Source organism: Callithrix jacchus, chromosome 22 (assembly GCF_049354715.1).
Source record: "Callithrix jacchus isolate 240 chromosome 22, calJac240_pri, whole genome shotgun sequence".
Classification (NCBI taxonomy): domain Eukaryota; kingdom Metazoa; phylum Chordata; class Mammalia; order Primates; family Cebidae; genus Callithrix; species Callithrix jacchus.
This window is the reverse complement of record NC_133523.1, coordinates 11909248-11926373: the sequence shown is the minus strand read 5'-3', so window position 1 is coordinate 11926373 and position 17126 is coordinate 11909248. Positions and strand designations below refer to the sequence as shown.

General features: G+C 58.4%; 2 protein-coding genes across 23 annotated transcripts in view; one reads left to right on the top strand and one right to left on the bottom strand.

The window, feature by feature from the left end:
* The first annotated feature begins 2047 nt into the window (after window positions 1–2047).
* Window positions 2048–16497, top strand: LYL1 (LYL1 basic helix-loop-helix family member). Of its 2 annotated transcripts, XR_013531076.1 has the most exons (5): window positions 2048–2370; window positions 3986–4344; window positions 4434–4525; window positions 5395–5936; window positions 16360–16497. XR_013531076.1 is itself a non-coding variant. In XM_078360711.1 (4 exons), the coding sequence occupies exons 2-4, from the start codon at window positions 4010–4012 to the stop codon at window positions 5808–5810; spliced, it is 843 nt and encodes a 280-aa protein (XP_078216837.1). In that variant the 5' UTR covers window positions 2048–2370; window positions 3986–4009; the 3' UTR covers window positions 5811–6082. The 2 variants fall into 2 exon arrangements, 1 of the variants encoding a protein (XP_078216837.1); XM_078360711.1 differs by lacking the exon at window positions 16360–16497 and having other exon boundaries at window positions 5395–6082.
* Window positions 6327–17126, bottom strand: part of NFIX (nuclear factor I X) — a 102285-nt gene continuing 91485 nt past the window's right edge. For all 21 annotated transcript variants that reach the window (XM_035286222.3, XM_078360695.1, XM_078360700.1 and 18 more), the window contains 2 exons: window positions 15138–15229; window positions 6327–10499 (listed from right to left, as the gene is read on the bottom strand). In XM_035286222.3, coding sequence (XP_035142113.1) covers window positions 10485–10499; window positions 15138–15229 — 107 coding nt within the window. In that variant the 3' untranslated portion in view covers window positions 6327–10484. The remainder of the gene's footprint in view (window positions 10500–15137; window positions 15230–17126) is intronic.

The following is a 17126-nucleotide window of genomic DNA, read 5'->3' as shown; positions in this document are numbered from 1 at the left end:
GCGCTCCTGCCCGGGAGCCCCCACTTACCCTCCTCGCGCTGCTGCCTCCTCGCCGCCTGGTTTCTTCGGCCCAGCTCTCCAGGGGCCGCAGTGGCGGAAGCTGGACCGGAACCAGGCGCCCTGTGCATCCGCTCCAGACCAGGTGCTTCCTGCCCTGAGGCCCCAGGGGGGCGTGCACACAGTGAGGGACCTCGCCTGCTGCTGCCCAGACACCCAGTGAGGGGGAGCTGCACCCCTCCCTGTCCCCCAGAGCGGGGTTTAGTAACGTTAACGAAGAGGCCTGGGGCAGGGATCCTGCCCAGGATCCTCTCTGGCTCCTGCTCCCTTCATCCCCATCTGTAATGAGGCTAATCTTAGGACCCTCCTTGTAGGGATATTGGAGCTGGTTTCAGTGTTTAAACTTTTTTTTTTTTTTTTTTTTTTGGAGACAAGAGCTAGGTGTATGGCCCAGGCTGGTGTGCAGTGGCATGATCTTGGCTCACTGCAATCACCACCTCCCAGGCTCAGGCCATCCTCCCACCTCAGCCTCCAGAGTAGCTGGGACTACAGGCATGCACCAGCACAACCATCTACTTTTTGTATTTTTTGCAGAGAAGGAGTTTCACCATGTTGCCCAGGCTGGTCTCAAACTCATGAGCCCGCACTGATCTGCCAACCTTAGCCTCCCAAAGTGCTGGGATGACAGGTATGAGCCATCACACCCAGCCTTTATTGCATAAAACTTTAGTTTTTGCCTTTTTTTTTAAAGACTCAGTCTTGCTCTTGTCTGCAATGCTCGAGTTCAATGGCGCAATCTTGGCTCACTGCAAACTCCATCTCCCCCATGTTCAAGTGATTCTCCTGCCTTAGCCTCCTAAGTAGCTGTGATTACAGGCACCTGCCACCATGCCCAGCCAATTTTTTAATTTTTAGTAGAGACAGGGTTTCACCATGTCGGGCAGGCTGGTCTTGAACTCCTGACTACAGGTGATCTGCCCACCTCGACCTCCCAAAGGGCTGGGATTACAGGCATGAGCCACTTCGCCCAGCCAGTTCCTGCTTCTTTGGAGAGAGGCAATGGAGGTGTCGATTGTGGGGTCCTGGGCTCCTCCCCATTCCTGGGAGGGTGGTGGTAGCCCTGGTGCTGGGTGCCTTTCTGGGGGCTTCTCCAGTCACCCAGATACACACACGGGCCAAAGCATGAGTGACAAGTGTGTGGCGGCAGTCCCGTGGCTGCTGCAGCCTGGCTGTGCCCAAAGCCTCTCCCTTTCAAAGGCTCCAGTGGGATCTTGAGGTTTTACACCAAGCCAGGATACCTGCCCCCTATGAAGTGGCCGGGTGCTGTGGGGTGAGGGCCAGGGACCACCAAGTTGGAGTTATATGATTCTGTGGCCAAGAGGCCTAGAATTGTGGGGACCTGTCGGGTATCTACTGGGTCACACTAGCCCTGGCACCCCAGGAAATCCAACTTCTCCATCCCAGCCCTGACAATGTGGCACTTCCTCTCACTCTCCTGGACTTGGAAATGTGTGGATACTGTGCTGAGGGCTGAGAACACCTGCCCGGCTGGACACCCAAGGCCAGACTGTTAGAACTGTCTCCCTTTGGGTGCCTCACTCCTGGGTAGGGGTGGTGAAGAGGCAGGAAGGCCTCTGTAAAAAGAGGAACCAGGCTGGGTGAGCAGAAGAGAAGGTGGGGCCCCAGGGTCACGAGGCCCCAACGGGCGGAAAGGGCTCTCCCTCACCCCCATCAGCACAGACACCCAGGCAGGGGGTGTTCCAAACCAGAGAGCAGATTCCAACTACATAAGAGGAGGCAGTTTACCCCCCTGTGTGCATCCAGGCACCTTCCTACCCTGCTGCCCTCAGGCCTCGGTCCCCAGAGGCTCAGGGTCCCTCCAGTGCCTGGGGGAGCGGAAGGCAAGGGGTCTTGAGGGGTGGCGGGCCGAGTCCTGACAATGCCAGCTGGGGGCGGGGCCGGGAGGCCCGAGCTGTGAGGTCCCCGCCTGCTGGTTTCCTCCGGGGTCAGCCCGTCTCCTTATCAGGCGCGGCCAGGCAGCCAGGCCCTTATCTGCACTGGACCAGCATCCTCCGGCCGCTGTGCCGCCAGGGGTGAGAGGGAGGAAACCGGGCCGCCGGGGGCGGGGAGAGAGCGGTCCAGCCGGGAGCTGCTCGCTTTCCCTAGGGGGGACCTACACGGAGACCTCAGCCATCCTGGCCCTCCGAGGCCCACAAGGAGGTGCGGCCCAACGCCCGGGCCTGGAGCGTTGAGGCTGGATCCGAGCAAGACAGCAGAGCCTGGCCTGACGCTAGAAACCACATCCTGGCCCAGACTGCCAGCCCTGACGGGACAGAGCCAGGGTGCTCACCAGGCTGCGGCAACAGTGCTGGGGTAAGAGGGGAGCGGGCCTGAAGGTGGAGGATCCTGGGCCTGGGACCCAGCCTGAATTCCTTTGTTCATTCATTCATTCATCAGCAGGGACCCACTAGTAAGGGGCCGGGCCTGCTTCCGCAGGGCCTAGCTGAGGAAGACAGGGCAGAGGGGCCAAGAGTCTCACATCTTGCTGGGACATCCTGGACTGTAGAACCAAGAGCCAACAGGGATGTCAAAACAGCGTGCAAAAGTGAATGCTAGGGCATGGTGGTGCATGCCTGTAATCTCGGCACTTTCGGAGGCTGAGGTAGGAGGATCACTTGAGTCCAAGAGTTCCAGACCACCCTGGACAACAGAGTGAGAACCCGTCTCTACAAAAAACATTTTTTTTAATTAGCTGGGCATGGTGGCACATGCCTGTACTCTCAGCTACTCAGGAGGCTGAGACAGGAGGATAGCTTGAGCCCAGGAATTTGAGGCTGCAGTGAACTATGATTGCACCACTGAACTCCAGCCTGGGCAACAGAGGGAGAACCTGTCTCTAAAAATAAACAAAAGGCCGGGTGCAGTGCCTCATGCCTGTAATCCCAGCACTTTGGGAGGCTGAAGCAGACAGATCACCTGAGGTTGGGGGTTCGAGACCAGCTTGGCCAACATGGAGAAACCCCATCTGTACTAAAAATACAAAATTAGCCGGTTCTGGTGGCGCATGTCTGTAATCCCAGCTACTAGGGAGGCTGAGGCAGGAGAATCGCTTGAATCTGGGAGGTAGAGGTTGCGGTGAGCCAAGATCGCGCCATTGCACTCCAGCCTGGGCAACAAGAGTGAAACTCTGTCTCAAAAAAACAAAAAAAAGTGTGGATGCTAATGGGGGTGGGGGCTTCCAAGCCAGAGGGAGGGTTGGGGCATGACTGGACTGGACTGGGCAGCGGAGTCAGTGTTTAGGGGTCTAGGGTCAGCATTTGAGGTCATAGCGTCAGTAGTGGGGTCACAGGGCTGGTATGGGGGACATTTGTGGTGGAGGTGGGGGGTCACTAGAGCAATACGGAGTACTTTTAGGGACAGCAATGGAAGAACCGCACGGTCGTTCCTGAGGTGCAGGAGTCAGCCTGGGTGGGGGCTGGGGGGTATCCGTGAAGGTCAGCCCGTCTCAAAGGGATTCCAAGGTCACATGGCATCAGTGTGTCAGTGAGGAGTCTCTGGATCGGATCTTTAGATCTGAGGGTAACAGGGGTAATCTTGGGGCTTCTGGGGATCCCAGGATCAGTTAGAGGCTCCCTGTCTTGTTCCCTTTCTAGGCTGCAGAGGTGAGGGAACTGTGGAAAAAGGAATATTTGCTCAGAGGCTGGGCAACAGCACCCCTCTTGGGTCACAAAAAGCCCAGGGACAGTGCCCTGCCTATTAGCTTAGTGGGCGCCTCCTACTCTAATGCAGGACTCCTTCCCATGTCCTGGAAGTTTCTGGGCCTGCCCCCCATCCCCCACTTCCATCACCATCTGCCTTTGCCTACTGAAACCCCTCTCCTCCTCCTTTTCCCCTCCCCCTCCCTCCTTCCCATTTGAGGGCTTTGGGCTAAGCAGGTGGGTGTGGGGCACCTGGTCCTCCTCTCCACTGGCTGCCTTTTTTCCCACAGGCAAGTACCCCCACGTCGGGGTCCATGTGCCCGCCTCAGGCACAGGCAGAGGTGGGCCCCACCATGACTGAGAAGGCAGAGATGGTGTGTGCCCCTAGCCCAGCGCCCGCCCCACCCCCTAAGCCTGCCTCGCCTGGGTCCCCGCAGGCAGAAGAGGTGGGCCACCAAGGAGGCTCCTCCCCACCCAGGCTGCCACCTGGTGTGCCGGTGATCAGCCTGGGCCACAGCAGGCCCCTGGGGACAGCCATGCCCACCACAGAGCTGGGGACCCTGCGGCCCCCGCTGCTGCAACTCTCCGCCCTAGGACCTGCCCCACCCACTTTGGCCTTGCACTACCACCCTCACCCCTTCCTCAACAGGTCAGTGGGGAGCTGGGGCGGGGGTGCGGTAAGAACTGGGGGCGAGGGTCCTTGCCCACGAGGCATTAGTGACCCACGACCCCTTACAGTGTCTACATTGGGCCAGCAGGACCTTTTAGCATCTTCCCTAGCAGCCGGCTGAAGCGAAGACCAAGCCACTGTGAGCTGGACCTGGCTGAGGGTGAGTGTGGGTTTGTGTGCATGCGTGTACTTGTGGGTGCACGGAAGGCTGGCCGTGTCTCTGTGGTGCTCATGTCTGTCCTCTACTCCACCTCAGGGAGAGGTGCTTTCAGCAGACACAGAGAACAGCCCACACGGGTTCTATCCATGTGCAAAACCGCAGTCCGATAGCCAGCCCCACACAGCCACCGCCACCCAACAGGCCAAGCCTCATAGCTGCAGTCACGCAAAACAGCATGCCACACCAGGGAATGGGAGCCACAAAATGACAGCTCCACTGGAATGCACAGCCACGCAAAAGACAGCCACAAGACCACAGCCATGCAAGACCCAGCCTCAGGACCACAACCACTTAGAATCATGGCCACACAAGAGTCAGCCACACAACCACAGCCACTCATGAAACAGCCACCTGGCAACATCACACATAACCACAGCCATAACAAGAGTTGCACACAAGCCACATGAGACACAGGACAGAGATAGTCACAATGAGAGAACCTCTCAGACCCATGAGTACACCCAGCCAGCCACACGTGGCCACACTCAGAATGAGGGCCGCAGGGACAGCTTCCCAGACCAAACAGCCACAAGGAAATCTTTCCTTAGGGAATCTCAGCCATTGATATAAAGTTGCCCACAGTCACAGATGGAGCAGGCCCCTGTTGTCAGTAGCCTGGGCCTGTGATGATCCTTGTCTGGGTCGCTCTTGGGAGGGTTGGGGAGAGCTACTCATGGACTCCTTGGGTGGAGAAAGCCGCAGCCCATGGCCCGGGTTTAAGTTCCCACGAGGGTGCTAAATGCCTGGCGGGAGGGCAAGAGGGGCCGCCCTTTGGGCCTTGGCGCCAACCCGGCTCTCCTTGTCCACAGGGCACCAGCCCCAGAAGGTGGCCCGGCGCGTGTTCACCAATAGCCGGGAGCGCTGGCGGCAGCAGAACGTTAACGGCGCCTTCGCCGAGCTGAGGAAGCTGCTGCCGACTCACCCGCCCGACCGGAAGCTGAGCAAGAACGAGGTGCTCCGCCTCGCCATGAAGTACATCGGCTTCCTGGTGCGGCTGCTGCGCGACCAAGCAGCAGCTCTGGCCGCAGGCCCCACCCCGCCCGGGCCCCGAAAACGGCTGGTGCACCGGGTCCCAGACGACGGCACCCGCCGGGGATCTGGACGCAGGGCCGAGGCGGCAGCACGCTCGCAGCCCGCGCCCCCAGCCGGCCCAGACGGCAGCCCCGGTGGGGCGGCACGGCCCATCAAGATGGAGCAAGCGGCTTTGAGCCCAGAGGTGCGGTGACCCCACGCGAGCCAGAGGGCACCAGGGACTCGGCCCAGGGCCGTCGAGGAAAGGGCAGAGGATGTGCTGCGCGTGCTCGGGAGCGAACTCCCCCGGAGAAGGACCAGTGAAGACGTCAGGGGCAAGGTCTGGGGGTCCAGAAGGGTGATCATGCCCCCCAGGGGATCCACAGACCCTTAAAAAATTACCCACCACCCTCTGGAAGTGGCCTTGCCCGGGTCCCCTTCCCAGGAGTGAGGTCGGCAAACCAACATGGCAGAGCAGTCATAGGATCCAAGTGGTGCCTCATTTTTTTCCGGGCTGGGGTCGCGGCGTGGCGGGGAGGCCAGGAGGAGCTGGGGAGCCTTCGCTTTTCTCACTGTCGGCCCCTCCTGGAGACCCAGGGACAGACGCTCGTCGACGGTGTCTGCTGAGCTCCCGCAGCTAGTAGGGAGGCACAGAATCCACGTCGGGGACGCACCCTACCGACCCAGACCCGGTCCCCGCACGGTCGCGTAAGCGAAGGGTCAGGCGCTCTTACGTTTGTTTTTCTTTATTTCTTTATTTCACATACACATTAGCCATTCAATGGAGAAGCCGGAGAGAGTCAGGCAAAGATGGTATAACAGAAGCGCAGTGACGGGGGCGGGGCAGGGCGGGGCGGGGCGGAGAGGGAACAGACGGGCTGGCTGCCTACTTGCATTCCGCTAGGACACTGAAAACCCAGAAAACAAAACAGACAGTAAACTACCCTTGTTTCTTATGTATCTCAGTGCAGAGACGGGGGTGGAGGGCGGAGAAGAGGGGAGACCAGGCTGAAGGAGGAGGAGCAGAGGGAGGGGGACGCTAAGGGGGAAGCACACCAAATCCATTAGTACTATATATAGAGATACTCGTATATACTGCGTTTCTTAGCCTAAGAAGAAACTTGTTTGACGGGACGGGCGGCCTTTGCGGTCCGCGATGCTGGTGCTGGTCGGGCGCACGGATCTCCCGGGAGGGTCCGAAGCGGGGCTGGCCCAGGCTGGCTTGCGGGGGAGGGGGGGCGCCCCAGGGTGGGTGGGATGGGGGGAGCAGAGGCGGGGCTGGGGTGCCCCTCGGGCTCTCGATTGGGGGACGAAAGTTCTCGTGACTTTATTGCTCCTTTATTTTCTCTCGTGTGGGGGGGGTCTGTTCAGCACGGTCGGGGTGGGGGAGTGGTGGGTCGTCTGAGCCACCCGGCCCCTCTGGGACCCAGAGCGCGGCGTCCGCTCCGCCAGCACGGGGGTGAGAACAAGGCACTAGGTCGGCCGGCCAGCGCGGGGGCGGGTGTATAAGGCAGTCGACAGGGCTGGTTGCGGGGTGGGGCGGGGCTGTGTGCGGGGCCGTGTGCGTGCGTGCGTGCGGGCGCGGGCCTGGGCAAATCGACCTGTCAGCGTGGCTGGTCCTGTCCTGGAGCGTTGAGCCTTCCCGGTGTTCCCCGGACGGGGTCGGGGATAGGAGGAGAGATGTTGAATGGGTGGGGGGCGCCGGGAAAGAGGGAGGAAACTACCAACTTGCTGAGCGCGCTCCTGATAATGCTGGTGAGGGTCAAGTTGGCGTCTGGCTCAAAGAAGGGCGCTCGGGGCGGAGAGGGAGGGAGGGAGGGGACGTTTGTTCGTTGGCATTGACCTCTGCGGGAGAGGGGCCAGGGACCCCTGCCGCGCCCCTGTGCCCGGACGGGGATGGGGCGAGGAGGGGGTGCTGGGCCCCAGGGAGGGGCGCCCGGGGAGACCCGCGGCCGGAGCAGTCCAGCCGCTGGGCGCACGCCGCTGTCCCGTTCCGTTAAACTCAACAAAGAAGGGATATGCGTATTCCTAACAAGTGCAGGATATTTAATTGATTCATAAACTTATAATGTATAATAGTTTGTGGGTTCTTTAAAACGTATTTTATAATGTAAGAAGCACCAGGGTTTTTATGTTTAATTATCTTAAAAATAATTTTTCTCTCGTCCTTTTCCTTTTTGATCTTGTGTTGGTTGATTTTTCAAATGTCGAGGTGTTTTTTTTAAAACTCTAAAATGTGAACGTTGCCTTCAGCCCTCCCACCGAAACTGAGAACGAACGACGAAACAAATAAAAACCCCAGATCATCCTCGTCAACGCAGGAAAACGACTTAAAAAAAAAAAAAAAAAAAAAAAAAAAAACTAAAAACGAACCAAAAAAAAAAAAAAAAAAAGGGAAAAACACTCAGCTTTCGTTACCCCCACACAGGGCGGGGCAGGCCCGGTTCTTTTAGCGTCCCCAGAGCCGAGAGGACATTACAACAAAAATAGAATTTTTTTTTCTTAACAATCTCTTAACATACAAAGATAGGAAAACTCTCTGATGCATTGCACTTGATTCAATGAAAAAAAAAGTTCATTTCCCCCATATATATTTTCGTTTTTTTTTTCCTCTCCTAACACGTCCCCACATCTGTCGCCCTCATTGCCCCTCACAACACTTGGGAAAGGAGCAGCCCCCACCCCCTGCCCGCCGGGCAGCCCTGCCGGGCACGCTCCGGCCCGGGCCCAGCTGGCCTGCAGCTTCCGACCTTGCCCGGGCAGGCACCCCGCAGACCCTGGCTCCCGCAGGCCCACAGCGCCCAAGGCCCCGACTGTCGTCGAGGGAAAGGGCATGTGCCACTGGACAGGGAGCCCCTTCCGCTCCTCAGCTCTGACCCTGTTTAGCCAACCGAACTGAAAAAAATCATTGCACTTTGACCGCGCGTCATGCCCGGCCCACCCGGCCCCCCACCCCCGGGGCCTTATTCCCATGCCCCGGGAGACTCCCGCAGGATCCACTGCCCCTCAGCCCTTGGGTTCTCTAGGGCTGCATGCTGAGGATAGGGGGAGGGCTTCATTTAACTTTCCAACAAAAGCCACTCCAGGGGCCAGCCACCTTGTGGCTTCCAGCTGGGTAGCAGGCACCACCCGCCTGCCCCTTCGGCCCCAGGTGGCTGGCCTCCTCCCCTCCCCAGACACTCCCTCCTCTCTTCCCTCCCTCCGCCTGCTCGGGCCACAGCTTCACAAACTAGATTCACAATAAATACAGCCCATAACCCACCCCTACGTGGTGCGATGTTGGATTGATTTTCTTTCAGAGGATCCTGACCTGTGCTTTGTGTTTTCATACAATTAAGAAAGAGAGAGAAAGAGAGAGGCACAAGGACTCGTGAAGGGGCCAGGGATGGGAGACGCAGGAGGAGTAAGGCACAGAAAGACAAGCCAGAGGGGCCAAGTCACACCCTGGAGGGGAGCTGGGCGTGCTCATCCTCCCCTCCCTCCCAGGCGGGCTTCTGAAGACCCTCTGGACAGGCCCCCCAACCCTCCCTAGAGGGAGGAGGGGGCTGGGGGGGAGAGCTACTTCCTGTGGTGTGTTACCAAATTGTTCCCAAGTTGCTCAAATGGAGGAGGAGTTCCCAATTCCAACAGCAAAAGACCCAAACAACAAATGCCCTACCCCTAAATAAAGAGTAAAGACATTAACAGCTAAAATCCAGAGAAGTGGCCACGGTGGGGGGGAAGGGGGAAAGTGGGGGGCACAGAAAGCTCCAAAACACTTTTGAAAAGGACGACACCCAACACCCTCCCAAGGAACTCAAAGTCGGCGAGCAGGACGCCTACCTAAGCGCAGGTGGTGGCTTAGCAGCGGCAGCGGCAACTGCCTGGTCCTCCTTGCTCGGCTCCGGGGTCCCCTTTCTGCTCCACCCTCCGGCCCGGCCCCAGCAGGGCAGTCTGCGTGAGAGGCAGGGGCAGGGACTGATGGGGCGGAGCGAGGGCACCTGCATGCAGGGCTGGGGGTGGGGGTGACCTGGGGCCCAACTCCCCTCCCTTGTGGCTGGAAGGAGGCCCTCCTGGCCTGCAGAGAGAGGGGAGAGGGGGCTTGTCCCAGGCTGGGACAAGGCCATCGAGAGCATTCCGATTTTTCCTACGGACTGTACAGAGGGGTCCAGGGCCCCAGGAACTGCTCTTGCAGCTCAGGGTGGGGTGGCAGAACACCCTCCATTCTGGGACACACAACTAGCTCCAGGGGCCACCCCGCTGCCTGCCTGGAGGCTTTTAGCCCGAGGGTGGGCTGGGGTAAGTGGAGGCTGCTCTCCCTCTCCCAGTCCGGAGCAGCTGGGGGAAGAAGCTGGAGCCTTGGCAGTGAGGGAGGGAGGGAGGGGAGGAGTCTAGAGGAGAGAGCCCGTGGGATCTACACCCCACCATCTTTACAGGCTGGTCCTCCAGGCTCCCTAGGGCAGCTCCTGCCATGAGCAGGGTGGGGTTCCCCTAGGAAGGGGTGAGGGTGGAGGCCAGGCCCCTTCAGAACGGTGCTGGTTGCTTTGTTTGGGGACTCTGTTCCTCCCCAGAAGGCCGGGCAGGGGAGGGAGGAAGGCAGTTCTGCATCCTTTCTCGCTTTCTGTCCTCTACTTGACAGAGTCCGTGTCCCGTGTTTCTTTCTGCTTGGCTGCTGGTGCACAGCTCCACTGAGACCCCTTCCAAGGGCTCTCTGAGAACTGGGCTGCTTCTGGGGCCCGCAGGGGTCCCCGGGCTGGAGGAGAGAAGGGCTGAGTGGCTGACGACGTCTAATTTTTGCTTTTCAGTGGGGCTGGGCTGGGCTGGGGGATTTTTCCATGTCTCAAAATTTCTTCTCCCCCCTTTCAAGGAACCTCTTCTTTTCATTTTGTTGTTTCTTTTGTCGATCTTATCAGAGGAACCAGGACTGAAACGAGATGAAAAAGAGGCAATACTGAGAACAGCTGGGGCAGGCCCCATCTCACTCCTACCTGGCTGGGTGAACTGGCCCCTTAAGGGACAGCTCTCAAAGGGCCAGGGTGCAGACAGCCACCATCCCCCTCGTTCCTGTGGGGGAGAAAGGGCATCCCCATTCTCTCCCTCCCTCCTAAGAGAACCCCACCCCCTCAGACTCTGCCCCTAGTGCTAGAGTCCAGCTGGCCTTCCCGTGGGCACTGTGCCCAGCGGGTGGGACCCCCATGGCTGGTGCTGGCACAAGCCTGAGATCTGGCCATGTTTCCAATTGTTTAGGTTTTTGTGTGGGTCCTGGAGGATGGGGAAGATGCCAGGCTGGGGCTTTTGTACCCAGAGGGGTTTTGGGAATGGGGTGGGGGTGGCCCAGCTTCTTGCTGAGTTTTCTTTCTGTCTCTTTGGATTAAAAGCAGAAATTCCCATCTATACACCCCAGCCAAGGTCCCACAGGCTGAAAGGCTAGGGCGGAGGAACCACATGGCTGCAGTCCCTAGTAGCGCCAGGCCTACGGGAGGGGCCTTGTAGCCCGGATCCTCTACCCTCAGGGCACGAGACACTGAGGAAGGACCTGAGGCTCCCTGGGGTGAGCATCACTTCTTTCACAATGCCAGCAGGGGGCGCTGCCCTCCCACAGACAGGGCCTTCTCTGCCTGTGTCTGGTGGCTCAGCTCAGAGCACATCCAGGGTGGACCCCAAGGGACTGGGCTGCTTGGCTATGCCTTCCATCAAAGGCTCCAGCCCCACCTCCTAGCAAAGTGGCGGGTCAGGGTCTACTGTGGTCTACTGGGCCTGGGTGCACCTGGTAGTACCTTTGGGGCAAAATGAGGGTCCCTGAAAATGCATCTTGGGGTCCATGAAAATGCATCTTGGGGCCCCTGAAAATGCATCTTGGGGCCTCTCCCAGGCTGTCACAGATACTGGTCTGCAGGGACCAGGCAGAGCCAACTACAGAGCAAATACCAGTTCCTGGTTTACTCCACCCTGACCTGACCCCACAGGGAAACCAGGCACAGAGAGGGTGGGTGACCTGCCTGAAGCCACACAGCCCTTGGACAGCAAAGTCAGGGTTCAAATGTAACGGGCAGTGCGGCCGGGCGTGATGGCTCACACCTGTAATCCCAGCACTTTGAGAGGCTGCATGCTCACAGCACAGGCAGATCACCTGAGGTCAGGAGTTCGAGACCAACTTGGCCAACATGGTGAAACCCCATCTCTAAAAAAAAAATGTATATGTTAAAAAAAAAAAGGGCAGTGCAGGCAGTGCTCCTAACTGCTGCCTGTGCTGTGAGCATGCAGAATCAGGGTGTGTGGTGCTGGAGTGCCTGTGCCCTCCCTAGGGTCAGGGTGAGAGCCCAGGGCAGCTAATCTGCCAATTTTACAAAAGGAGCAGAAGTCCAGACAGAATCTCATGTGAAACGTTCCAATATTTAAACATTGCTTTGCTCAAACATTCTGCCTGCAGGCCAGGCCTGCTCTCAGGCTCTGCTTTGGGACTGAGGATGGGGACACTGGGTTTTAAAACGGGCCCTGGAGTATCTAGCACTTTCTGTGACAGTGGACATCTCTCTATCCACCCTGCCCAATGCAGTGGGACTAAGGATGGGGACGCTGGGTTTTAGAAAGGGCCCTGGGGATTATCTAGCACTTTCTGTAACAGTGGACATCTCTCTATCCACCCTGCCCAATGCAGTGGGACTGAGGATGGGGACACTGGGTTTTAAAACGGGCCCTGGAGTATCTAGCACTTTCTGTGACAGTGGACATCTCTCTATCCACCCTGCCCAATGCAGTGGGACTGAGGCTGGGGACGCTGGGTTTTAGAAAGGGCCCTGGGGATTATCTAGCACTTTCTGTGACAGTGGACATCTCTCTATCCACCCTGCTCAATGCCATGGCCACGAGCCACAAGTGGTTTCTAGGCACTTGAATGTAGCTACTGGAACTGAGGAACTACATTTTTCTTCAGTTAATAAGTTAATTTAAATGTAAACAGCCAAACGTGGCCCGTGGCTACCACAATGGACGGTGCAGATCAAGAGCATCTGGAAATGTGGGGGTTTGGGGATTGCCACAATAATCAGGCGCTGCTGGGCGGGCAGAGATGCTGAAGTTCCTGCATGTGCTGGTCAGTACACACACAGAGACCTGCCCTCCCTCAGTGGGGCTCCTCAAGCACCTGCCCCAAATCCAACCCGTCGTCAGTTGACTACAGGCCAAACAGAGGCTCACTGCGGCCTGGCGAGGCTGAGGCGGAAACCCAGCCCTGCGGCATCCCCAGAGTAGGGGAGAAGTGGTCCGCAGCTAGCCCCTGGGCTTCTGGCCCAAACCTGGAGGCAGGAACTGCCTGGGTTGGATGACACCCTATCTTCTGCAGTCTCTCCCGAGGGTAGACTATACAGGAACCCTGTGCCATTGCCCCGAGGTTGAGGGGAAGCTGGCTCTGGTGGTGACCCCACCCCTCTCCCCACCAGGCAAATGAGGCCTGTGGACAACTGGGGCTGGGAGGGCCCCACCTGCCCTATCTGCCCCTGGCAGACCATGCCAGGGCCCCACAACTGCCAATGCTTAGACTGGGGGGGTCCTCCTCAGGGGAGGAAGACTCTGGTTCCAGGCCTGGAGTTAGAGACAAAGGCTGCCCCAAGGGGGCTCCCCGGAGCCTCCCCTCAGGTCCCAGGAATGAGGGATCTGCTGCCAAGCACAGAGCTGCTTTCTCTGCTTCCCCCTCCCTACTTCCTGAGCCAGGTCCAAAATTGATTAAAACTAAGTAAAAAGCGCTGCCCAGGGAATGACAAAATTGCTAAAATTCTCTTTTCTTCCCTCATTCTATTGTTCCCTCTCCATCTGGTGCTCCAGAGATCAGCTAAAGTCACTGGTTACTGTGGAAACCACCCCCGGCTGTACCCCCTGCGCCCGTAGCAGCCGCCTGCCTGCCCCCAGGCCCAAGGGCTCCAGCTCCGCTTGTCCAGCTCCAGCTCCCCCAACCACTCCCAGACACACCTGCCTGCTCAGGGGCCCTGAACCCCCACTGGGACTCCCCCCTACCTCCTGGAGCCCAAGACAGGGAACATGAGGGGAGACAAACTTTCCCAAACTTGCCTCAAACTCTGACTTGGCCCTCAAACGTCCCAGCAAAGTGAGCAAAGAAAGTAAAGGAGCAGCGGAAACAGTAGAGAGGGCTGCGGCAGTGGTCCCCAAGCACAGGACTGCAGAGCTGCGGGCAGCCCAGGCAGGCAGCAGGAGGGAGGGAGCGATGGAGCCCTGCCGCCTGGTGCCAGCCCAGAGCTGGGAGGGGAGGCCCGCCTGCTGTCTCTTCCTCTGGTACCCCCTCCCGCCTCTGCCAGCAGGGCTCTCTCGGCCTCCCTGGCACAGAGCAGAGGGGGCTGGCTCCAGCCCCTGCTCGGAGCCATTGTTTTTCTTCTCAACACCCCCAAGTTCAAGTTCATCTGGGTGTTACATCATGTCTGGTTGCTCCTGGAAACCAGACGGGTCAGACGTGACTCTGGGGAAAGGGGGTGGGAAGCTGGAGGGGGTTGAAGTTCTCTTCCCCTCCCTTCCTTGCCACTAGGGAGCTCTGAAGTTTGAAGTTTGACAAAGTCTTTTGGCTTTTTTTTTTTTTTTAAGGGAAGGAAAGGAAAAGAAAAAAACAACAACAACAACAACCTCAAACTACACACAAAACTTCCATCCACCAACTTTCTCTGAACTCAGGCCCCAGAGCAGAGGCCAAGCAGGAGATGAGAGGTGGCCCCAGGGGCTCTTGACAGAGGTGGATTTCCCAGGGCTGAGGACACCTCCAAGGAGGTGTTTTTGTAAAATGTGCAAAGAAAGATCTTTGAATGTTTTTAAAAACTCTGGGCTGTAAAAGCCTCAGGCCCCCTAAAGCTGCCTCTGCCCTCCTCCCGAGATGGGTCTTCCCTGCACCCCCAATGGCACTGGGCTCTGGGATCTCCATCTGGAGGGGTAAGAGTTGTCTTATCTCCTGCTTGTGACAGGGACTTGTCTCCTTGTGAAAACTGGGGGTGGTTTCAGCAGGGATGGCTTTTCCAGCATGCCGGCCTTCTCCCTAACAGGACTCCTGGAGACTTGGGGGAGGAGCCTCTAGGGCGGTGGCCTGCCCTGCCCTCAGTATGCCAGTCTCTGGGCACACAGCCCACCAAGCCCTCTGTCCCTCCTCCACCGATCACCCAGCCCACCCAAAGCCAGGGGAAAGGGGAGGGCTGGGGGCCAGGGCTTCCAGCTTGGGCGAGTGAAAGCAATGAGGCAGACTATTCTCCTCCTGATAGGCCTCAGGTTTCCATCTTTGCTTCCACCAAGCCTGGCCCAGAGGGCCTCTAGCCTTGGGTCCTTGGCTGCCTTCCTCAGGGCCAGGGCTGTCAGAGCTAATTATCCAATTAGCTGATTAGCCAGGGAGCCTGGGGGCTGCCTGGGGAGGCAGGCTCAGCTGGGCCTGCAAAAGCCTGGGCCCTCCAGCCCCGCCTTAGACCTCTCTCCCTGTTAGCCCCAAAGAATCCAGGCTCTTCCCTAACACCAAGATGCCCCCAAGCCTGCCTGCTCCCCTGGTCCCTGCCCCCAGGTGGTGGGCAGGGTTTCCTACCTGAGACTGCTGTGGGATGTTCAGAAAGTTGCCGTCCCGGGGTCCGATGCTGACAAACCGGTTGGCAGAGGAGGCGCCTGTCGTTGCGAATGCTGTGGGGAGCAGGGGAGAGAGGGAGACACCTTGTCAGGCCTTGGGGCCAACCTGGGCACTGCCCCTCAGGGCTGCTGAGAGAGGGAGAGACTGAGTTAGACCATGCTGCCCGGGTTTAGGCTGGCAGTGGGAAGGATGGGCCAGAGGGCATCCGAGCTGGAGGCCAGGCTCTGAGCCTGCCCCCCACTACAGAGGGACACCCTCATCCTCTCAATGACCAGGAACACAAACTACACCCCTGACACACCCCCACTCCGAAGCCACAGTCTCAGCCAGGCATCCTTTTTCATGGCTGGGGTGAGGGAGGGGCCCTGGAGGCTGAGACAAAATTCTCTTGGACCCAGTTCCACCCCCTAGTGAGGCACTGGGCAAGGCTGCGGATAGCCCTGGTCCCCAAGCATCCTCAGTGGGTACCCCTGCTTTCCCACTGGTTTCTCTCAGGTACTGAAGAGATGGGGCCAGGGGAGGGTGGAAGCTTTGGAAGCAGGCCCCACCATTCTTCGGGAAGGCCTTCCCAGCCAGACTACCTCTCCAACCTGGGTAGCCAAGCTAGATGCTACACCTCTTACCAGCCTGGGCAGGAGGCCTTGGGGGAACCCAAAGGGTGTCCAACAGAGGGTGGAGCTGGCTAGGGCAGGGTCAGAGAGGGGCCTAGGAGCTAGCTGCCTGGCTTGGGCCTAGGGGTGGCAAGGCTCAGGCCCATGACATTCCCTCCTCTGGACTGATGCACCAGGTCCAACAGGCCTGTGGTTCCAGGACCAAGGCGACAGAGGGGGAGGAGGCTGGAGGGCCTGGCAGAGCCCCAGAGCTCAGATGCCTGGGGGCAGCCATCCTGGGGCCTGAAGACAAATGATCCCAACAGCCCTGAGTTCCTCTCAGGTTGTCCAGCTGGATCTCTGCTGGAGGGAACAGGCCCTGTACCCCAGGAGGGAAGATGCCCCCAGAGAAGGCAAGGAGTATCACAGGTTAGCTGGGAGGCCCACCTCTTCCCTGTACCAGACACACCCGGGGACTCCGGGCTCACCAGATTCTGTCCACCTCTCTCCGGAAGTGCCCCCAAACCCTGTAGCCCAGCTCCCATCCCCGCCCTGCCCACCTCCAATGACTGTGACTTCATGTCTTATGGCAGATGCAGATGGGAAGATGGCATGAAGAGGATGGAGAGGGGAAAAGAACTCAAACCACAAGAAAGAAGAGACAGAGCGAGCAGAGAGCAGTGTGAGATGGGCCACCCCTCCCGCTGCCACCGAACTGCCCTGGCCTGTGGCCTGCCCGCCCCCCAAGCTGCCCACCCCAGCCCACAGACAGCACCCGCCCCTCCTCCTGTCCTTCACGCCGGGTCTACCTGGGACCTCTTGACTGATTTTTCTTCTTTTCCCTTTGACAAAATTTGTCATTGGTTTAAAAGGAAAAGAAAAAGAAAAGAAAAGAGACAGAGATGAAGTAAGCCAAAGCCCACAGCCCTCCCTCATCCTTGGAACATCTAACCTGGGAAAGGAATTGAGGAGAAGGGAGGGGAGAGGAATGGGAGGGGGGAAAAAAAAAGAGGAACAACGAGAAACCAAATGTGAGACTGAGGGGAAAGGGGTCAGGGGCTGGCCTGCTGCATCTTTGAGGCCCAAGGGCCCGGGGATGGAGGTGAGGGGCAAGGCAAAAAGGGGATGGTGGTGGCGTCGCCTTGTGGTTACATTTGATTTTCTTGGTGTGGCGGGAATAACGAAACAACAAAAAAAAAAATTAAAAAACAAAAAAAAAACAAAAAAAGAAAAAAAACAGCAATCAGGCATGAAGATGGCATGGCTGTGCCTCCCTGCCCCCTCCCACCCCCGCCAGCACCTCTGGCCTGCATGCCCCCGCTGTGCTCTCCCTCCCGCCCCCCAGAGGGGCCTGGGCCAG

What these genes read in the sequence shown, in the direction of transcription:
- LYL1 (XM_078360711.1), top strand. Translation starts at nt 4,010, where the DNA reads ATGTGCCCGCCTCAGGCACAGGCAGAGGTGGGCCCCACCATGACTGAG. An exon ending in CCTCACCCCTTCCTCAACAG is followed by an intron (nt 4,345 to 4,433) that starts GTCAGTGGGGAG and finishes GACCCCTTACAG; the next exon opens with TGTCTACATTGGGCCAGCAG. An exon ending in TGAGCTGGACCTGGCTGAGG is followed by an intron (nt 4,526 to 5,394) that starts GTGAGTGTGGGT and finishes CCTTGTCCACAG; the next exon opens with GGCACCAGCCCCAGAAGGTG.